This window comes from Rhipicephalus sanguineus, chromosome 2, assembly GCF_013339695.2.
Source record: "Rhipicephalus sanguineus isolate Rsan-2018 chromosome 2, BIME_Rsan_1.4, whole genome shotgun sequence".
In the NCBI taxonomy this organism is placed as follows: domain Eukaryota; kingdom Metazoa; phylum Arthropoda; class Arachnida; order Ixodida; family Ixodidae; genus Rhipicephalus; species Rhipicephalus sanguineus.
In genome coordinates this window covers 15,780,485-15,801,325 of record NC_051177.1, presented here as the reverse complement: position 1 = coordinate 15,801,325, position 20,841 = coordinate 15,780,485, and the positions used below count along the sequence as shown (strand labels likewise).

Sequence of the window (20,841 nt, the reverse complement as noted above, 5' to 3'; positions counted from 1 at the left end):
ACTGTTGCTGTATCGTACGCACGCATTTATCATGGTTCGTGATGCGCACTTTGTTCCTGACCGCACACGGGCGCGGCAATGGCGAGCTGGTTTCGTTCGTGAAGGAAACGCGTTCTTGCGGCGCACTTAGCAGTCTTGCACAAAGAGGCAGCATGAATGGCGGCGCGGCGCGTTCGGGTTCTCGCCTATTAAATGCGTGTAGTATGCATACAACTGCGCTAGGCCACATGCACTACCGGGCAGTTAACTGAAGATGCTTGTCGTAAGCGTTGTTAGCGATTAAGCCGTACTGGCGCGTTTGCCAGCTGCCGCCATCACGCCCCCGTGCATTTCCGCTGCTTATCCGTAACGACATCGCCGCACGGCGCCGTGATAGCAACCCCTTTCAATTTCTGGTCTGCTTCACCCCATAACGCTTTGGCATTGCGGCAAAGCTGACTTTCGTACTCTGCTACTGTCGCAAATAGATGGACTCGCGAAAGCGCTGGTTCGAACCTACGAGATGATAGACGCGGCAGAGGTGGGGGCTTCAAATAATGCCTTTCGGACCTGCAATTTGGGCAGAAAGTCCGAAAAATCGGACGCGGAAGTGTTTCAGCGTCCGAAATTTCGGACGTTCTAATACATTGACGTCTATGGGGCTGGTGACGGTGCCGCGAAAGCGTCCGAATTTTTGAGCATGTCCGGAAAATCGGGCGTCCGAAAAATCGGCAGTTGACTGTATCTCAAAACGACGCCGCTACAAAAGTTAAATACATTGCTTCACAACAAGTTGCAAGCAGCGCGAACACAGAAAAGAGTCAAAATTTGAAAGTCGCGCCTTTTTTTGCGGCTGAGCGCCATCTGTCGAACGCACAAGAAACATTATTCCTTACAGTGCCACGCAGGCACAGCGGCATGCAAACAAAGCTGCACGTCCGTGCTGAAACGTCCGCGCTGCAGCCCCTTGATGTTTCCATTAATAAGCCGTTTAAGGACAACGTGCGGCGGCTGTACATGGAGTGAATGGCGATGGAAACCACGACCCGACTCCTGCCAGTAAAATAAGGAGGCCGTCCATCGAGATGCTGTGCCGCTGGATTCTGGAGGTGTGGAGCCAGATTCCGAGCGATATGATTGTCCGGAGCTTGAAGAAGACTGGGATCTCCAATAGCCTGGACGGTACAGAAGACGATGCGCTGTGGTCTGGCGATGACGAGGCGGCAGCAGAAAGCGACATAAGCGAGGAAGACACTGACGGCGATGGAAGCGAGTAGGAGTGCCTAAAAGTGGCCCGTTGGTGTCATCAATAAAGCTTTTTTTTTTCGCATACATTGCGTGCAAACACTTACTTTTTGAAGACTGAGATATAATTATCGAATTTCTGAACACCGTCTTGCGAAATTTCAACTTTTATAGCTACCTCAATTTTTTTTTACGCGTAATGAACCCTCCCCCCAAATTTGCATCAACATTTCTGAAAAAAAGTTGGTTCATTACGCGAGTATATACGGTATCCTCCGCAAGTATTTTCCAATATTAGCAAGCAATGAGTGCCTTAGAAAAGCATTTCCCGAAGTGCCAAGGGTTGTGTGTCACCACAATAGGAACTTCAAGGACATGTTAGGACTTCAAGGACCTGCCTCTGTGGACGTCTATAGCGTCACATGACGTGACACAGGGTTGCTTGACAAAGTTGTTATGCTGCTAGGTCCCGACTTTACTTTCGGTTAGTGTCTACTTCATCGTAAGCGCGGCAGCCTCACGCAAGCCTTGTGAAACGTATAACATTTTGCCGCTAGTATTTTGTGAAATGGTTCGGTGGCGAAGCTTTTGTTCCACTCTCAGTTGAGATTTCGAGATGACCAAAAGTGGACACGGAAATACTGTGAGATAAAGGGCAATAAATACATTGCACCTACGGGAAATCGTTCGTTACCGTGGAAAATTTTGACTTAGCCGATTTTTTCAGATATGCGAGTTAGATTTAATGAGGTATTACTGTACCTTGTTCTCGTCCAAGATGTAAGACTAACCAACTCCTGCATGACGATGTTATAGTTCAATGCACCGGAAATGATTATGTCCATCATATAAAATCTAGTTTTACCTGTACTAGTTCAAACATTATCTACATGATCGAATGCTCATACTGTCACAAGCAATACATAGGCAAAACAGAACAGCCTGTTAACGTTAAGTTAAATGGGCATCGCGTGGACACAGTGACGTAATTACCGAAAGCAGTGGCACATCATTTTAATGTGGCAGGTCACAACTTCGACAATCTCAAACTTTACATACTTCAGTCAAGCTTCCTGTTCCAGAGAGACAGAAAATATAGAGTCATACCTTATTCGCAAGTTTAATACACTAGCCAACAGGTATAAATGTTTCAAAGGGGGCTCTTGAATCCGTTCAGCATGGTACATACACAACGAAAATCAGTAAGAATTAAGCCCTTCTTCTAGGAATTTCTAACCAGGCTTATCCACGTGAAATTAGCATTGTCAGGTGGTGCTTCTTTCTGACAACCATGATTCAGTGAAATATCTCCGTCCCTTCTAACCTTCGATGCGAATTCAACAATGTGGAATCTGCTCTTGATCCGAACCAAGGCAACTATGTCCAAGCCCATCATTCTCCAGAGGAGACGAAGGCTGAAAGAAGAAACACATCACCGCGTCCTCTCTGCAAAAGAGACAAGGCACGCAGGCACCGTCGCACCAGAACAAGAGCTGCACGAGCGATGTGATCAGATTGCAGCTGTGCTCTGAGGTTGGAAGTACAAGTGCCTCGGAGCGCTCTGAAAGAACCAGCTGGACTTTGACCAGCCAAGTGTGATGTGTGTTGCACCACACCACTCTGAAGCGCTAAAAAACGACCAGCCGAATGTACTAGGTATTAATTTTCTACTGTGGATGCATATGTGGGTGTAGATTCTGTTTGGACACTCAGGGCAATTGGGCCGTAGGTTAATTTTGTTGTTTGCCATGCCTCTCGCTTAATTTGGCACATTTCGTGAGTCCCTTCAGGGTTGAATTAACAGCAAGTCAAATGTACTACTGATTAGTTCTAATTAGCTTTTGTTGGACTGTCAATACGCACTTCACAGGTTATTGTTAAAAATTAATGTTTGTGCAAGTGTCTTGACTTATATAGAGCAATATTCAATACCCTACATTGGCAGGCAATTTATGCAAATATATACAACAGGAGCATGAGTTGCTGCCTTGAAGACAAGACAACTTGCCGAAATGTTGGCTCCAGCGTCACACCTTGTTCAAGGATGGAGGCATTCCTGTAAGTCTCACCTTGTAACACATCCCTGTCAAACTTGCATCGCATGCACTTTGTAGCATACAAATTTTATGTTCAGAACAAGAGAGGCATTACCTGTCTCTTGGTGTCCTGCATGCAAGGCTGGATATGGAGCCACATAGAGAAAGCACTGCTGGTCGAATTGCTTCAAGGTCATAAGTACCGAGGTCACCCTGAAAAGGAAGCATTAACAATCTCATAGGCATAAAAAAAACCAAAAAAACCTACAGGCATCAACGTAATCAATCAGGTTATTTCCTTCTAGATTATCATAAAAACCAGAATAACCTCTAGGTCGAATTTTTTTTTTTCAAGAAAACCGCAATAAAACGGCGACCCCCCGTCACATATACCCGGTCATTGGCAGAAAAAATTCAGAGGACTGGCCACTATGGGCAACTGCAGTCAACCACCTCCATTGCCATCACAATCATCATCGTCACTTTGTTTACGTACCAGCCTTGTGCCGTGGGCAGCCTCATTTTGCGTTTTTGTTGTTGTCTTGTGAATCTATTAGGGCTCTGAGCTGCTTTTCTTCTTGTTCTCCACTAGTGGCCAATGACAGTTCACCGTAACGTTCAAGAAAACAGTGATCGAGTCCGTGAGGCACATAGAAATCTGGTAGCACACCGAGTCTGAAGTGGGTGAAAGATGTGTTGCGATGATAGCACAGGCAAATGTGAGTGAGAGCTGCAAGTCAAACAATAACTGAAATTTTATCTTTGCGTGGGTGTTCTTGCTCCTGCACCTCACCGGATACTCTTTCTTTGTTGCTTCCCACGATGCCGGCAACTCTGGTTACAGCGGCACCTACGGCTATTATCGGGGGCAGATCGAGCACACCATAGAAGCATTCACTACTAACGAATGCTGAAGGATCACATCATGACATGCAGCAATCAGAAGAAAACTTTGTTTCGGTGCCAGACCACAGCGTATCTAGAGCTGGAGACGAAGGTTGCAGAGTTTATCTGGGAGCTGCGCTCGTGTCATGATTGCTACCGTTGGCCTCAGAGCGCATCCACATTAGAACTGTCAACATGGCCGAGACATTTTACAAAGATAATGCTTGTGCCCATCTTTCGGCTTTCTGCAACGCGAAACTTGCGTGTATGCACACGTGTAAATAAATGGCATTTTAGCCGTGCGCGATTTTAAATTGAGTTTGTTTCATGGTAAAGGTGCCTTCTAATACTGTGGCCATTCCATGACTCTTTTTTTATTGAGATAGCAATTATATGGACACTCTTGACACGAAGTCCAAATTCATAACATTTCCTCGTGCATCGTGCGCTCTACCCACGGGTAAAAGCATGCGAGCGGGAGTGACGAACGCAGCTGAAGCAGAGACGAAACGAGCCGACCCATCTCCGTCACACGGAAGGCGCATGTGATAACATCACCCTGCGTGCGAGGCCTGCCGTCGATTGCTGCTCAAGCAGAGTGAAAACGCCTCGCCTGTTTTGAAGGAGCATGAAGAAATGCAGGGGGGCGGGGGGATGTGCCGCTCGAGCAGCAACTGTGGACTTCATTTCTAAGGGCGCAGTCGTGATTGCTGGCGCGCGCCATCTCTGCAGGCATCAGCAGACGGGTCGTATACCCTTCTACGTGCTGTGCTCTCAACGCGAGGAGACTGTGTGCAAACCGCTTCTCTCCCTGGAGCGGCTGTATTCTCTTACAACAGTGTTTTGTAGAGTTATGCGTAGGCTTGTGTGAATGGTAAATTTTAGGTTCAAAGTGAATTCGAAGTGAATAGTGATTTGGTCGAATAATTTCGAAGCGAATTCGAATAGTACACATCACATCTTATAAAGAAAAATGAGCATATTTGTCATGACCCAACTAACCTGCACAATATTTTTTGAAGTTGAAACAAGGCATGCGCAAATGTCTTTCTTTCTGATTCAAAGGGAAGTGCAAGCAACTTTGAATAGTAGCAGGATTTGACTTTTGGTAGAATGCAAGTATTAACCCGTAAAATGTGTTACGTTTTAAACTTTACTATACTTAGAGCATATAAGCCGGTATAACAAGCTTTTAAACTTATAAAATGATGCATCGATGTGAGGGTAATATGTTAATTTAACCTTGAAGTGTGGCTTCGTGGCAGTGTGGATTTCTCCTGGCTAGGTGTATTCATGGCATAGCACCCCTCCACTGCAGTGAAACCACCTTTACAGAGGGTTACATGCGCTTTATATATGTCTATTCGTTCATTTCGAATACTTTGAAATTTATGATAATTTAAATTTGTGTCGAAGCGAATTTGAATACTGTAATATACGTTCGAATATTCGAAGTGCTCGAATATTCACATAAGCCTAGTTATGCGAGACTGCATCCAAAAGAGTTGGCTGCCAGCCTTACTATATAACATTACAATTTGTTGCTACTGCATTCATTGCTTCGCCCCTGCAGTGAAACTGTGACTTTTTTTTTTAAAGACGATAGTCTTTCTTGGGATACTTAAACCGAGAAATTTTGGTCTGTCTTTCTGTTTGTCGGCACGTCCCTCGATTCAGCCACTCGGCCAAAGCTGAACCACTTGCCCAAGGGCCAGCCGTCTTGAACTGGTACGGCTGTTCATACTTGTGAACGTTGTCGATCAAAAAGTAAATATCACGCATATCTGAGGTGCAACATCACTACGTAATTATTAGGCGGTGTGTTCCTTTAATAGAAAATGCATACATACGTAATTTTAAAGACCCTAGTTTTTTAAGCTGCGCTGAAAATGCGACTGCGCTGAGACTTGCCTTCCTCCGTGCCCTCTGCATGAGCTCATTGTTGTGTTTCGGTTTCGGTTCTGTATTGCACTGTATGAATGCCATGGGGTGGTGGTGAAAAACTTTGTTTTTGAGAAGGCCAAAAAGGTAAAAAAAATATTTAAAAAAATGGAAAAGCAGCGTTGTGGGCGGCCTTCAGGCGGCCGGTTGTGGGCGCCGCTCTGGCATTCCTGTTTTACCCAGGGGACGTGTATATAAAAGAGTGTGTGGAGAGTACTCGTTGAGTGCAGACGTTTCTTCTGCTTCAGCGCTTCGCGCCAACCGCGTGTTCGGGCTGGCTGGCGTCCCCGCCGGTCGCGTTGGTCACCGCCGGTCTTCGCCTGCTGCTGCGTCGGGACTACTAGCCCGCAACACAGCACTCATGTTTCCTGACGTATTGCCAGATGGCGTCCATATCTCACCTAGCGCCTCTTCTATCGTCTTTATACGACATTTGCCGCGAAGCACGCAGATACGCGGCCAATTTTTCCAGTAGTCCGTAGTTTGGGGGTCGACCTATATTCTGGTCGACCTATATTCCACTTTTTATGGTACAAATAGAGCCCTTGGTGACAGAGTAGGCATGAAAGCGTTGCTTGGGCCAATTACCCACAGTGTATTGGACCTTTCAGCTTTCGCCATGGTGTACAGCCACTGTGAGGAAGATTCTATGGTTTGGCAAGAAAAACGTAAATGTTTGCTGGCTCTTCTGTTGAACAAGACTGATTATTTCATTTTATTGAACTTATCATTTTAGGAGTGTCGTGTCATTCAACCATTTCTTGTGGCCAATTCTGCACAAAGAATTGGTCATGGAATATAAAAAGAATCGAATTTCAATATGACGAAACTATGACAAACAAATAAAGTGGCAGTTTTACAGACTTCATTATACAGATGTGCGTTCAACAGACAGTTTGGTACAGTACAATTTTTAGACTTGCACAAGCAATGTGCACAGCAGCACAGTGAGCTTAGCAGGACTGACCTGTGTGGCTTTCTTCATGGTGTCGCACACGCAAAGAAAGTCGTGAAAAACTTTGCCACCTGCACTCCAGTTCTGGATTTGACCACTGTGCTCTACAAGGGGTTGCAGGAGCTCTGCAAGCTCAGTGAGCTTGTCTGCAATGAAAGAAAAAAGAATAAGCACTACTAGTGGTACTATAAAAATTTGGTCTGTTGTAGCTATTATTAGGTAAATGTGAAAATATCAATACATGCAACGGGCACATTCTGTTTACAAATCAGATGGTGTAAGCTAATAATATCTGGTGTTTAACGTCCCAAAACTACAATATGTTTATGAGGGATGCCGTAGTGGAGGGCTTCGACCACATGGGGTGCTTTAACGTGCACCTAAATCTAAGTACATGGGCTTCAAACATTTTTGCCTCTATCGAAAATGCAGCCGCCGCGGCCGGGATTTGATCCCGCGACCTTCGGGTCAGCAGTCGAGCTCCATAGCTACTAGACTACCGTGGCGGGGCAGAGATGGTGTAAACTGAGATGGAGAAGTGAAAAGACAGCACTCTAAGTGGGGACAAGATATTATCTATAAATAAACAAACTTAATAAAGCAAACAAATAAACCAATAAAGAAATAAAAAAAGGTCGTTATATTTATCACAAGAAACTTGGTTGAGTGAAGTGACTAATCGATGTGAACCACTCAAGGTCATATTTACGGTGTCAAAAGGAACCTATTCCTGCTGCAAGGAGGGAGCATTGTCAATATAAACAGCTCTAAATACACTCATACCTTGACATAACGAACACGGATATAACGAATTATCGGTTATAACGCAATGAATGAAGAATAGCCTCGGTAATAGATACAGTGGTTTGAATATACTCTTATAAAGAGTTTTCGGATATAGCGAAGTTATTTTCGTGTCAAATGAGACTTTGTTATAATGGGCTTTAAGTGTAAAACTAACAGGGGTGAAATGCCCGGAATAACATTTGGAGCAGTTCCTAGAGCAGCAAAATGTTACTTTTGGGGCACGAAAATCAAAATTTGGAGCAGGTTACGGGGAAAAAAAAAGATACCTACATTTTTTGACATGAAACCCCAAATTTGGAGCAGTACAAGAAAGAAGGCTTACTTTTAGAAAAGAAAACAAAAATATGGACAAACAATTCAATATCAGCCAACTCGTGCACAGTGCACATGAACACTGCTATTTCAATAAAAGCAGTGTGCTGAACCACCCCACCGTGCAAACAATGACATTATATTAGCATTTGCAGCGCCTGTCAAATGATTTGACAGGCGCTGCAAATGCTACTGCCAATCTGGCGACCTCAAAATTCGGGTGATTCATAAAGCATGAGCGAGTAGGGATGGCGAAAACAAACAAACAAAAAAAAAAAACTGGCACATGCTTTTGCTTCTTGTTTCTCTGGGTTGCAGAAATGTCATACATAGCTCTGAATACTTGGCAGTAATTTTTTTAGATGTCTGCGATCACACTTGTACTCTTAGTTACACGGCACATGCACGCATGAGTAATTAAGGAACAAAATGTTGTGTGTCTCGTGACAGCTATTACTAATAACTAGAGGCCGTATTTTTAGGCATTAAAAAAGCGTGTTTTAGGTGCCAAAAATAGGCAGGCAAAAAAACGTTTTAGGTGTCAAAAATAGCAGGTAAAACATGTTTTAGGGCTCAACGTCATAAATGTAGGCACGATAAATGTTTACACACATGCAAATAACTTCAAAACAAAGATGTGCGCGACCTGTATCTACGACAGGAAAGCAAAAAATGTTATTGTTTATGATGGCACAAAGGCGCGAACAGTTGAACATAGCCGTGCGATTGTCCTTTTAACGCAACAACGTTACAGAGCTCGTTTCGCAGTAATTCCGGTGTCGGCATCGTTGGTTGTGAGCGAAAAATCATTGTTGTCTGTGAGCGATATTTGAAAGAGATGCAAATAAATAATAAAACTATTCGGTTCGAGTGGGAATTGAACCCAGGACTTCTGCATGGCGAGCAGGTGTTTTACCACACAGCCATGCCACTGCTTGGAATTTTTTCAGAAAAACCCTATACCAGGCGTCACCACGTGTCACCGCCTGGTGCACGAAGCACCAGGCGTCAAAACATGTACATTGTGCAACGAGTAGTTGGTTTAAAGGCCCACCAGTTACAAAGTGCACAGGCAAAGTCATCATTAACAGCAAGAGCATCAACAAAGTGTGCAGCTGCGCGGGTGTGACAGATGTGTAGTACGAACACGTAGTAGGTACTTTGCCAATTCACACAAGGAAGAATTATGCCGTAGTGGGCACTCCACAACTGTACTGGTAGTAGGCATTCTAGCAGTTTGAAACAGCCAATGTTGCGCGCACAGACTTTCCTTTCGTTGCGGCAGGATTGAGATGTTCATTGAGAAGCAAAGCCAGGCTAGCGATTGAGGAGGCAATACGAATGGGGCCCCATTATGCTATCATGTTCTACTTTTGAAGGCGAAGCTCAAGCCTCCTCCAAGTTTTCTTTTTTCCCAAACAGTTCGCAGAGTCTCTCCTTTTATTCTATAAAGCATGGCGAGTGAAGTGTCCACTGTCGAATCAACACAGTCCTGGATCTCTTCCTTTCCGGCATGTCTGAGAAGGGCAGCACAGGAGCAGATAGGCAGGCTGCTATGCTTCGTATTGGGCGGGTGTAATTGCGTAGGGTCAATTTCTCCCCTATCGGTGAAAACCTTAAAGGGGCCCTGCAACACTTTTTGAGCAGGGTCAAAAAGCGCTGCCAATCGGTAGTCGAGGCTCCCAAGAATACGCGAGCCAAATATTATAGCGAAGCGAGCGGCCTGGAATTCACAATAAATTCACAAAGTCAGCTGAAAATCGCTCCCTCTTCTCTCGACAAATGATGTATTAGTCCGCAATATATGACGCGATTGTCGGCAGTTCCACCATTGGCTGATGTTATAATCACGATAACACCCTCATTATTACCTTCGTTGTTAATTTTGAGTTCAATAAGTAGATATATGTATGTTTATATTGTGTTATGCCATTAAAACACCGAACAAACATTAATATTAGCACTTCCGGTCTCACCGACAGCTCGTGTGCTCGTAGTTGCGTGGTTGCGTTTTCTTCACCATGCGCAGTGCTGAAATCGTGAATATTTCTGTGCTTTTGACCATCGCCGGTTGCCGTTGAGAGTGGCAGGCGTTCAAGTGTTACCTCGTCAGCTGGAAACTGCACCGTCGGCACGTTCTCACGACCGACCGAGGCAGCGGTGCAGCATTTCTCCGATAACAATGCTGGCACCGGCTAGTTTAGGATACCTGTGTTTGCTGTATGGCGAGAGTCCCGTTCGCTGTCTGTCCAGTATGTCATCGAGCCATACCTCTGTGTATCCTCCCCGTAGCCTTACGTTCCCGAGAAACCGCGACACAGCAACCAAGCAGACTCGCATTTTCACGGTAGCTGCAGACAGCCGGGGAATGGGTCCGCGCCGGCCCGATGCCCCACGATCCTTTCTTCTAGTCTTTAGTTCTTTGTTGTCAGCCCGCACTCGCTGTGCGCCCACATTCGAAGAGCAAACAGCATCGAAGTACCGCCACTGGGAGAAGGGTGCACGCAGCTTTGCTGTGTTGAATACGATTCAAGCGCGAGCAGTGTGACGAGGCGGTGTATCGGAGTGTGGGTCGAAACCCATCTCAGCTGTCATTCGTTCCAAACGCGCACGCAGGTTTGCGTCCATGGTTGGCAGAGCGATGAAAACACTAACGGCAGTTCGAGGTGCACACCCAACATTACCCAACCGACTCGCAGTTTTCAAGCACGCGCGATACACGGTGCGATGGGCTCCGCTCGACGACGACCACGCAAGCCGACCGGAAGTGGCGCCACAGACCACATGGTTGCGCCGAGACGCCAGAGAGAAAAAAAATGAAGAAAAAAAATGCCGCCGGTGCTGACGTAACTCTTCGGCGCCTCCTCGCACCTCCGTCCTCCCTCCCTTCACGACCCGCGCAGCTTTCCGCGTGCTCGCGGCGTTGAGTGGAGGGCGAAAGCTGCGGAACGTGATCTCTATAATTTGGTAACACCATTTAAACTTGACGGATTCGAAAAATATTTGCAGCATATGACTCGTGAAGAGTCATACGTCAATAATGAGACTATTCCAATGTAACTAAGAAAGGTGTTGCAGGGCCCCTTTAAGAAGTAAATTACAAACAAAACACAAGTCGCGTGCACATCACATTTTTCTTCCTTTTGCTCTTCACTCTCTTTTCCCCTGACGGCTCTCCACGGTTTTGCATCAGCCAACTGGTTCGCGCCATGTCAGCGCAGCGGCGTATGGTGGTTGGCACGTCCCATTTCACTGCTGCTAGCGGTTGCTTTCCGGAAGTTGTTTGAACTAGAGGACTAGGTTGAACTCCGTAGAGTTCCGAACAGTCAACGTTGCCCGGTAACATGAATAATAGTCTCAAACTGCACTCGAAAGCGAAATTTGAGGTTAAATAGTGTTCATACAGGCGCCGATTTCGAATATAGGCACTTATAGGTACAGTCGAACACGGATATATCAAACCCACATATATCGGATTTTCGGCTATATCGAACTCACAAATTATCCCCTTAAAAATCCTTTGTAAAAGTATAGAAATTCGCACGTTTATATCAAACGGTATTTTTACGCGCCATCGGATATATTGAACGCCGCGCGAGCTGGAAGGTGCGCTTCGGCACTTGCTGGCACCGCGGCACCGCCGACACCCGAAACGCCCGAAAAACGTGAGGGCGAGAGGGCTTGGACTGTACTCCTGTTGGGCGCGTTCTCCAACTTGCGGAACGGCTTTCTTTTTTTTCCTTTTTATTCTCTCTCTCTCTCTTTTTCATGTTTTCTCCGCGTTACCGTCGGCTCGGAGAGCAGGAACGGAGCCGGCGGCCTCCTCCTTTCGCCTTTTGTTTTTTTTCTGCTGCTGTTTTGTGAGTTTTGATCAGCCAACCACAGCCCGTGATGTCGTATTTGCTCAGCCAACCACAGCTCGCGCCTTTCGTACATCGCTGCTGCCCTAGCAGGTAGCCCGGGTAGCCATCGCCACCATCGCGACGCTTTGTTGGCGGAGTTCACTTCCGCGAGTTGTCACATACCACCGCATTCCTCTTTTGCGTGCGTGCTGTGCAAAGGCGCTGCGGACTGCTTGAATTTTTTACTTCTCGCGTAGCAATGGCCAGCATCAAGAAGCGCAAGAACACAGTGGCCAACTACTTCCGCAAGGCAGGCTTCGTGATGGCGGAACTTGTGGAAACCGGTGAAGACGGCGACGAAGAGGGCATAGACGACGAGCTTTGCAAGTTGTCGTCCCTCTTCACGGCTGCCGTTCCACCCAAAGTATCTGCGGACGATTTCGTGGAAGCGGACTGCAATGTTCAGGCTGTTGCGAGCCTCGCATACGAGGACATTGTATCTGCGGTCGCAGGGACCCCGGATGCCCAGGCCGACAGATCGACGAAGATCGTCCGGACGAGGCAGCGGCTTCACGCGCGTACACTCAAACCTCGATATAAGGAACCCGGATATAATGACTTAACGGTTATAACGAAGTAAACGAAGAATGGTGTTGTAATAGATAGTTTTATTAAGTTTATAACGAATTTCCGGATATAACGAAGTCATTTTCGTGGCAGATGCAACTTTGTTATAAAGAGGTGTGACTGTACTCCGCAGCTGAAATGGCGGCAGTGTTCGGTTTGATTTGCTGTTGTTGTGGCGACGTGGAGGGAACCGGGCTGTTGCACCTGGACAGCCTCGATAAGATCGAGGCCAGTGTCTTCAACTTCATTTCGAAGACGAAGAAGCAGGCCAAGATAAGCAATTTTTTTTTTCACGCAAATAAAACATCCTGTTGCATCGTGTGTGCAGAATTAGTTGTCATTCTTGAATGCGCCTATTGTAAGTGATCGTCCACCACCGGTAAGTTCTCGGGGCCTGTATTCTTTTATATCGAATTTTTCATATATCGAACTAATTTGCGATCCCCTTCGAGTTCGATATATCCGTGTTTGACTGTATTTAATATTCAGGCACAAATGACAAAAGTAGGGATTTATAGGCACTATAAAAACACTATAAAAGCCCTTCATAACCTCTAATTCATGCTCATATATCAAAGTGTGACGACAGCAAAGCAAGGAACAAAAAAAAAATCGATTTTCGAAAATCACATTTTCATTTTTTTGTCCCTTTCCCGATTCCAAAATATCGTCACTGAAAACTACGTAGAAGTGCGGTAAAAAATTTGTAGCGCTTGCTGAGGTGGCGAAAAATTACTGCGGAAATCGCAAAAAAAGAAAACTGCGTTTAAAAAATATTATAGCTTCACAATGAAGCAACCGGGCGCCGTCATCTTGGGCTCGTCGGAAAGAGCATTTCTCAGTCTTCAAATTTCCTGCTTAAGCTAGGTCCTCCATTCAGAAAAAAGCATTCAAAAAGCAAATGTTTGAAGTTCATTTCGAGGCCTTCCATTGGCTGCGTTCGCCATGCTGCTTTAGCACGCCTCGCCAGTGGTCCAATCCTTGCCCCTGGATAGCGTAGTCTGCTGCTTGCACGTCGCGAGGTCATGGCTGTTCAAAATCGCGCTACTTAGTGACGCATTTGCATTCGTTCTGTGTTCACAGGTCGACGAGCATTTAGAATATAATTACGTTTTAGCTTCGCAGCTGCAAGCGGAAGCATCAGATTACAATACTGTGCCGTGCTTGTCGCAAACATGGCAGACGTGCGCCTCGGACAAACTGTTTTGCTTATCAACATTTCGCACCTCGTGACGAAAATACTCGCGGGACGACTCTTCGTACTCGCGATCGAGCATGACATACTTTGAAACATCGGGTACCGTGGCCACGCACAACGCGACCGAGCTTACTGCTCGGAGTCGTGGATAGGCCTAACTCCGCTCACGGCGCCGATGTACAAGATGAATCCAAACTTTGCAGGCGAGAACATCGCGCTAGCGGACATGTGAAAGCGAAGAAGCCGCAACGTATTTCACCGCAAGCAACGCATCATATCGCCCGCTGGCTCCTCAGAACCGTGGATGGGCATTTTACGCATTGGCAGCGGACCACCGGCAAGCTCGTCGTGCAGCGGCCCCTTGGAGCATTGGTGGAAGCGGCTAGCAGTTTCGCATGTCGGTGCCCCAAAACGCAAGGCCAAGCACACTGCATGCCAATTTATCGTCTTTATACTTATTTTTCGATATTATAAACCGTTATATATATTTTCTGGAAGTTCGAATACTTCGAATAGTGAAATTTCGGTGCGAATCGAATCGAATAGCAAGCACTATTCGAAAAATATTCGAAAGTTCGAATATTCGCACACCCCTAGTTACAGTCGACGACCGATAATTCGGACTCCACGAGGAACGTAAATAAGTCCGAATTATCGAATGTCCGAAAAAACGAATGCGTCAGAAAAAGGATACTTTTATTGACACTTCAGTGTCCCGGTGGCCGAAAAAAGTTGTGAATGCGTTGCTGCCCGCACTTCCGCTTACGTGCAACCAAGTCCGCATGTATCTCCGCCAGTGTGATGTGATCGCTGTACAATGACGTGCTGGTTTCGTTCGTGAAGGCAACGCGTCTGTGCGGCGCACTTAGCGGCCGCACAAAGAGGCATCATGAATGGCGGCGCGGCGCGTTTGGGTTCTCGCCTATTAAATGCGTGCACTACGCATACAACTGCACCAGGCCACATGCACTATCGAGCAGTTGACTGAAGATGCTTATCGTAAGGCTTGTCAGCGATTGAGCCGTACTGGCGCGTTTTCCACCTGCTGCCATCACGCCTCCGTGCATTTCCACTGCTTATCCGTAAAGACATCGCCGCAAGGCGCCGTGATAGCGGCCCCTTTGAATTTCCCGTCCGCTTCACCCCATAACACTTCGGCATCGCAACAAAGCTGACTTTCGGACTCTGCTACTATCGCAAACAGGTCGACTCACGAAAGCGCTGGTTCGAACCTACGAGATGATAGACGCGGCAGAGGTGGGGGCTTCAATTATTGCCTTTCGGACCTGCAATTTGGGCAGAAAGTCCGAAAAATCAGACGCCGAAGAGTTTTAGCGTCCGAAATTTCCAACGTTCTTGACCATTGGTGTCTATGGGGCTGGTGATGGTGCCGCGAAAGCGTCAGAATTTTCGAGCATGTCCGGAAAATCGGGCATCCGAAAAATCGGCAGTTGACTGTATCTGCCGCGTTTCGTTGTCGTCGGCGCGGCCTTTGGCGCTGGCTGTGAGGGCACCGTTGGCGCCATTAAACTCAGATCTTTTGAGACAGCAGAGCGTGAAATAAAGCAAGTCTCAAAATAAAAATGAATGCGCACGCAAAGCGCTTTACCGCAGACGCATTCGACAGAATGGCGGCGATAGCAGCGCAGCGCGGGGATACAGGAACCGGAATGTAGGATGTTCGCGCTGTTGATACGATTTCCCACAGTTGACCAGTGCCTCCAAGATCGGCATTTCCAATCACAAATCTCTGAGGCATAAAGTACCGATGGAAATAAAGCCTCATAGATCACCAATTAGCTTTCGTTTTGATCTCTGAGGCCATACTTTGTATGGTACGGGGGCCGGAGGAGATAATGGCTGGCGATTCGGTGTGCGTGGCAGTCTCGGACAGGGTCCGGATTATCGAATGTAGATCTCGCAGCTGTCCGAAATATCGGTCGTCTTTACACATTACTTCTATGGGATCATCGGCGGTGCCGCGCGACTGTCCGAATTACCGAGCATGTCCGAATTATCGGTGTCCGATTTATCAGTCGGCGACTGTATAACATATGAAAGAGGGGAGACATTAGCATCCACTCAAGAGGCTTGCATGATAGCGAGTTCTATGTTTAGAAGGCTCAATACCATAATTTTATTCTTCGGCCGTACGTGTGGCTTTTTGGTATCAACATGGATGCTTACTGACGTTTTTTGTAATTGTGATCACATGGGTGACAGTATTTCACTGTGATCTAGTTTCGAATAACTATTCAGTTGAGAGTAAAAGCTGTGGCGTGTCCTTTATTCTTCTGGTGGTTGTGTCATATCTGCGCTGTGTTTAAAATGTTCAAAAACATTACCAACTAGCAGTGGCGTAAATCCAGAAAAATAGACGTACATACAGGAGGGGGAGGCAAAGTCTGCCTCGTACATTGACTTAGTAGGGGGGGGGGGGGGGGGGCTGCGATGAACCTTCCCCCTGGGGAACCCTGCGCACACCTATGATGGCGGCTATTTTATTTTTCATAAATATGACTTTTATTTTTAATTATATAAAAATTAGAATAACGTTTTCAAAAAATTAAACACAAAAAGAGCTCGGGTCTGGGCAGCCAATAGTTGGCAAAGTGAGTGGCTAATATGTTATTTGGGTTAAACCACAAAATGAAAATGCTGGCACTTTTTTTTTTTGTTATAATGCATAAAGGAACAGCTTATCTTTAACTCCATTCTTAATCGTGTATTATACTGCTAGCCTTCCAAGATTTACCTCTGGAATATTTCTTGTAAAGTGTGTTTATATTCACCAGTGGTTTTTTCTTAAAGAGACACTAAAGGCAAATATTAAGTCGACGTTGCTTGTTGAAATAGCGGTCCAGAAACCTCATAGTGCTACTTTTATGCCAAGGAAGTGCTTATTTTGAAATAAAATCACGTTTTAGTGGTCCGCATCGCGTCAGAGCACTTCAAATCACCCTCCTGAAATCCCACTTTCATATGTCACTGCTGCCGTGCCCAACGTTGCCCGCCTTTACTGCGCGGCTGCCGACACTAGCAGCAGAGCGAAAGTAGCGGGACCCACAGCAGCAACAATGGCCATCGAAGCCATCGAAGCTTGCCGCAATCGCCGCAATGGATGTGGACGAAGAACTTAACAACGAGACATTGGCTCACGAAGCTGGGCTCCAATTCAGTGACTTGAGCCCCGATGAACGTGGTATGCTGCTGAGGGCTCGTAGTGCCAGCGTCATTGCATGCAGCATTTCGTCGAACTTTCTGTCAGAGCGACCTTCACGAGCACGCAAAACACACACGGCAGTACGCGATCCCGAAACTACCACTGAGACGCGACCGCGTGAGCGAAGCAGGGTGCCGGGCAAAGCGCAGTTCGGCGAAAACGGAACCTTTGAACCATGCGCGCCGTTCCCCATGGCAACGACACAGAGGTTCTTTTTTCCATGAATCAAACGGAAACGAACAAACAGCATTTTATTACGTCTTTTGATGCACGGAAGGTTCTTTTTTTATTGCTGCTAGTTTGATTACTAGTGATTTATTGTAGGCAGACTCTCATACGTCATCGGGATCACTTCGAAAATGTCCCACTAGTGGCGCTCATCATGTGATACATTTAGCTTAATTTTAGAAGTGGTCATACATTGAGCTTTCACTGTGACATAAATTGTTATTTGCCTTTAGTGTCCCTATAATGACACAATTATACTCGAGCAATCGCATTCACACTTCATTGGCAATGTCTTCCACAAATCGTCGACATGAATAAATAACGGTAGTGAGTAGAGCTTATTTACTTTGTGCTTCAAAGGCCCAAATAATAAACCTCTGCGGCACGTCAGAAGCCACCCGTAGCATTTCAGATAGCACAACCTCTACAGTGCCTTTTGAAACCAAAGACAGCTTTCCCTCTTGTACTTCGTTTCTATTTATTTGAAAGACTTAAGATTTCAGAGTTGCTTTTAAGGAGAGTACGATATGCTTAACTGTCAAGCATTTCAAATATGATGTTTGAAAGGTAAATCTCAAGGGGGGACACTTGCAAGGGGTGTCCCCCTAGTCTGAATACAAGGGGGGTCAGGACCCCCCTGACGCCCCTATGAAACTAGCCCAGCTATCGATTCTTCTGCAGACAACAGCCCACTCACTATAGTGTGGGTACAACTTTAGAAGGCAGTGGCATTTTCCCCTCAAAGGCAGATGCACACGAGCCTCCAACAACAGGCGCACAATTCAGGTAACCTCATGAGCCTGACGGCCGGTGACCCCACCGACGGAGAACTATGTACAGTAGAACCCCGCTGATACGTTTTTGAAGGGACCGTAGGAAATAAACGTAAGAGACGGGAAACGTAAGAGCCGAAAAACAGGAAAAACGGCAAAATATTTAGTGGTACAGAATTTTATTTCAATTCTTACGAGCAGCACGAAAATTGGCGCGCTCAGCCGCGATCTAGTCGATGGATAGAAACGCGGAGCTTAGGACGGCCTCATCCACAGAAATGTAATCAGCGTATGTGATTTTTTAACACCAACAGCTGTAGGCATGAAAGAACTAAGCACACGCAATCACAACCGGCGCGGCGAGTCCGACCGCGAACCGCACGCACGACCATGCGAGCTCCAACCAGCTCGAACTCCTCCCGCTCTCCGACAAATAACGATGATGATGAGTCTACGCCAACGCGATGGCAGAAGTGAATGCCAATCTCGAAGGCCTTGCTTTCGCAAGCAATTACGTCATACACGCCATGTTTGTGCAATACAAATCTCAAAGGCTTTGCTTTTGTCAATAGTAAATGCCAATCTCGAAGGCCTTGCTTTCGCGAGCAGTTACGTCATAGACGCCATCTTTGCAATTTGAATCTCGAAGGCCATGCTTTTGTTTGCATCAATTGAAAGAGTCTGTTGCTTGCGCCTCTCATGCGGCTAATATTACGGTCAAACGAGGCCAAGCTGCGTGAAAATGCACCATGGCCGCTCTCTTTGGTAGTCACTCGGTCGGCTCCGAGCGCACTTCGCGACGTATCATACGGGAACGGTCCGACAGTTACGACGTAACAGCGGGGTTCCCAATACATTGTATCCTATGGGAGCTATGCCGGGACCGGCGGAAAACGACGTAACAGCCGGGAAAACGCAGCAGTGAGGAACGTAACAGCGGGGTTCTACTGTATTTCTTTAGTCATGGAGGCAATTGGCTGCTGCGCTTTGGTCATCTGGGCGGGGCCTCTCCTGTCTTCTGAAGTTGTACCCGACTATAGATCTCCCTCTGGAAGCCACCGAGCTGTTGTGGCACTTTGGAAGCCTGCTCATCCCACACCCGGAAGCCCTGTGTTCGATTCCTATTCCAACTCAAACTTACCCAATTTTCTTTTCAGCTTGATTACATTACCCTGTCTGCAGCGGTTGCCCTGAGAAATTGGCCATCAATCCAAGCATTCTCTGACCAGTTTTGAATTTTTATTTGTATTCATTGGGATGATTTCTCGCCCACAGGCAACACGGCCGATGCCGACATCAGACTTTCTGCAACACAGGGCCCTTAATTAATGCGATCCCGTTACCAGATAAACTGACTGCAAGACCTCATGCATGTGTGACAAAAGCGCTCTCAAAAGGGTTTTTTAATAACTAGCCTAGTGGCTTACTTGACGATCGCAAAAATGTGACCAAACGGCAGTGCAGCTTTCGGTGGCTGCTACAAGGAAGTGGCCGCATGATACCGTGTGCCAAGCGCCCTAGACCAAGTGACGATCAAAAGTACTTCAAAAACCCTTTTGAGAGCACTGCTGTCACACGTGCTTGAGGATCGGGTACATGCTCAATTCCCCCTCTTACACTCTGTACGCTCATGCTTATTTCCATGGGCTCATCATTTGCAGGTGCCATAATAAAGATGTCCATGTTACGTCATTTAAAAATAACAACTGCACGCTCAATTTGCATTGCAGCAATATCTTTAGGAACACATTCACTTAAGAACTCAGGAATACATTTTAAGTTATACCATCAATGACAGCCTCTGTGGCAAGGTGGTGGACAATGGTTTCATGTGCTTCATTCCAGATTTCGCCCTTGAGAAGGAAGACTGCTCTGTCCTTGAAGTTGCCTTCAGCACTAGCACGAATTGCCTGCATTTAACATGAAAAGAAATAGGTTATATATAAAAAAAAAGAAAATTTGCATTCTTGTTGTACTTATCAAATTCAATGGTTCAGAACACTTAGCAAGTTGTGAAATAGAGGCGCTGTCTTTCCAAACTAGCCATATAAAACATACTTTTGCCGTAATAATGTGGGTTGCAGGAGTCTTGACCATGCTGATGCCTGCTCACTTAGTAAACTATGCCCAGCTGAATTAAATTGTTGCTGGCAACATTCATGGCCTCTAGCCAAGCCAGCCTGAGGTCAGCCATAGTGTTTTGTCGTGTGTTGACGTGGTTTCGTTGTTGTCTTACCGCTGCTAGTCAGCTGAGGCCGTATTCTCAGCAGGTCACTTTTGGAGATACTTTCACACGAGATTTCAAGCGCCAATTGCATTTGGCCACCTAGAGGATCGTAGCTGCGACATGCCAGCATTGATCCTGTGAAAGTGAAATCATCACTGAAAGTGATCGCCTCAGGATAGTGCCCCCGATGGTGCAATCCTGCAAGTGCTGAAGTAATTAATCACTGACTGAAAAAAAAAAACGTAGTTACAAGATTAATGTTGTAAAAGGCGCGAGGGGAAAAGCAGGCAGACATTACAAAACTCTCCCACTTGCTGCCACTTTCAGCCAGCCAATTCTTTGGTTAGAATCAAGATAAATGTTGTACAGTAAACCCTCGTTACAACGAAGTCGCTTTATTCGAATTATCGCTTTTATCGAAGTGTCACGTAGTCCCGACCCAAATGCGTGTATTTTACACCGGATTACTCGAAGCATGTCGATAGCTTGCTCTGCTTAATGCGAAGTAACAAGTTGCGGATGCGTATTCACGGCGGCGCTAAGAGCGGGCGAGCGACCGCCCA

The 20,841-nt window shown here is 46.3% G+C and overlaps 1 protein-coding gene across 3 annotated transcripts in view; it reads right to left on the bottom strand.

Annotated features, from left to right (window-relative positions):
* Window positions 1-20,841, bottom strand: part of LOC119382451 (nuclear pore complex protein Nup98-Nup96) — a 217,101-nt gene that overhangs the window by 12,008 nt on the left and 184,252 nt on the right. For all 3 annotated transcript variants that reach the window (XM_037650156.2, XM_037650158.2, XM_037650157.2), the window contains 3 exons: window positions 19,838-19,961; window positions 7,054-7,187; window positions 3,376-3,473 (listed from right to left, as the gene is read on the bottom strand). In XM_037650156.2, coding sequence (XP_037506084.1) covers window positions 3,376-3,473; window positions 7,054-7,187; window positions 19,838-19,961 — 356 coding nt within the window. The remainder of the gene's footprint in view (window positions 1-3,375; window positions 3,474-7,053; window positions 7,188-19,837; window positions 19,962-20,841) is intronic.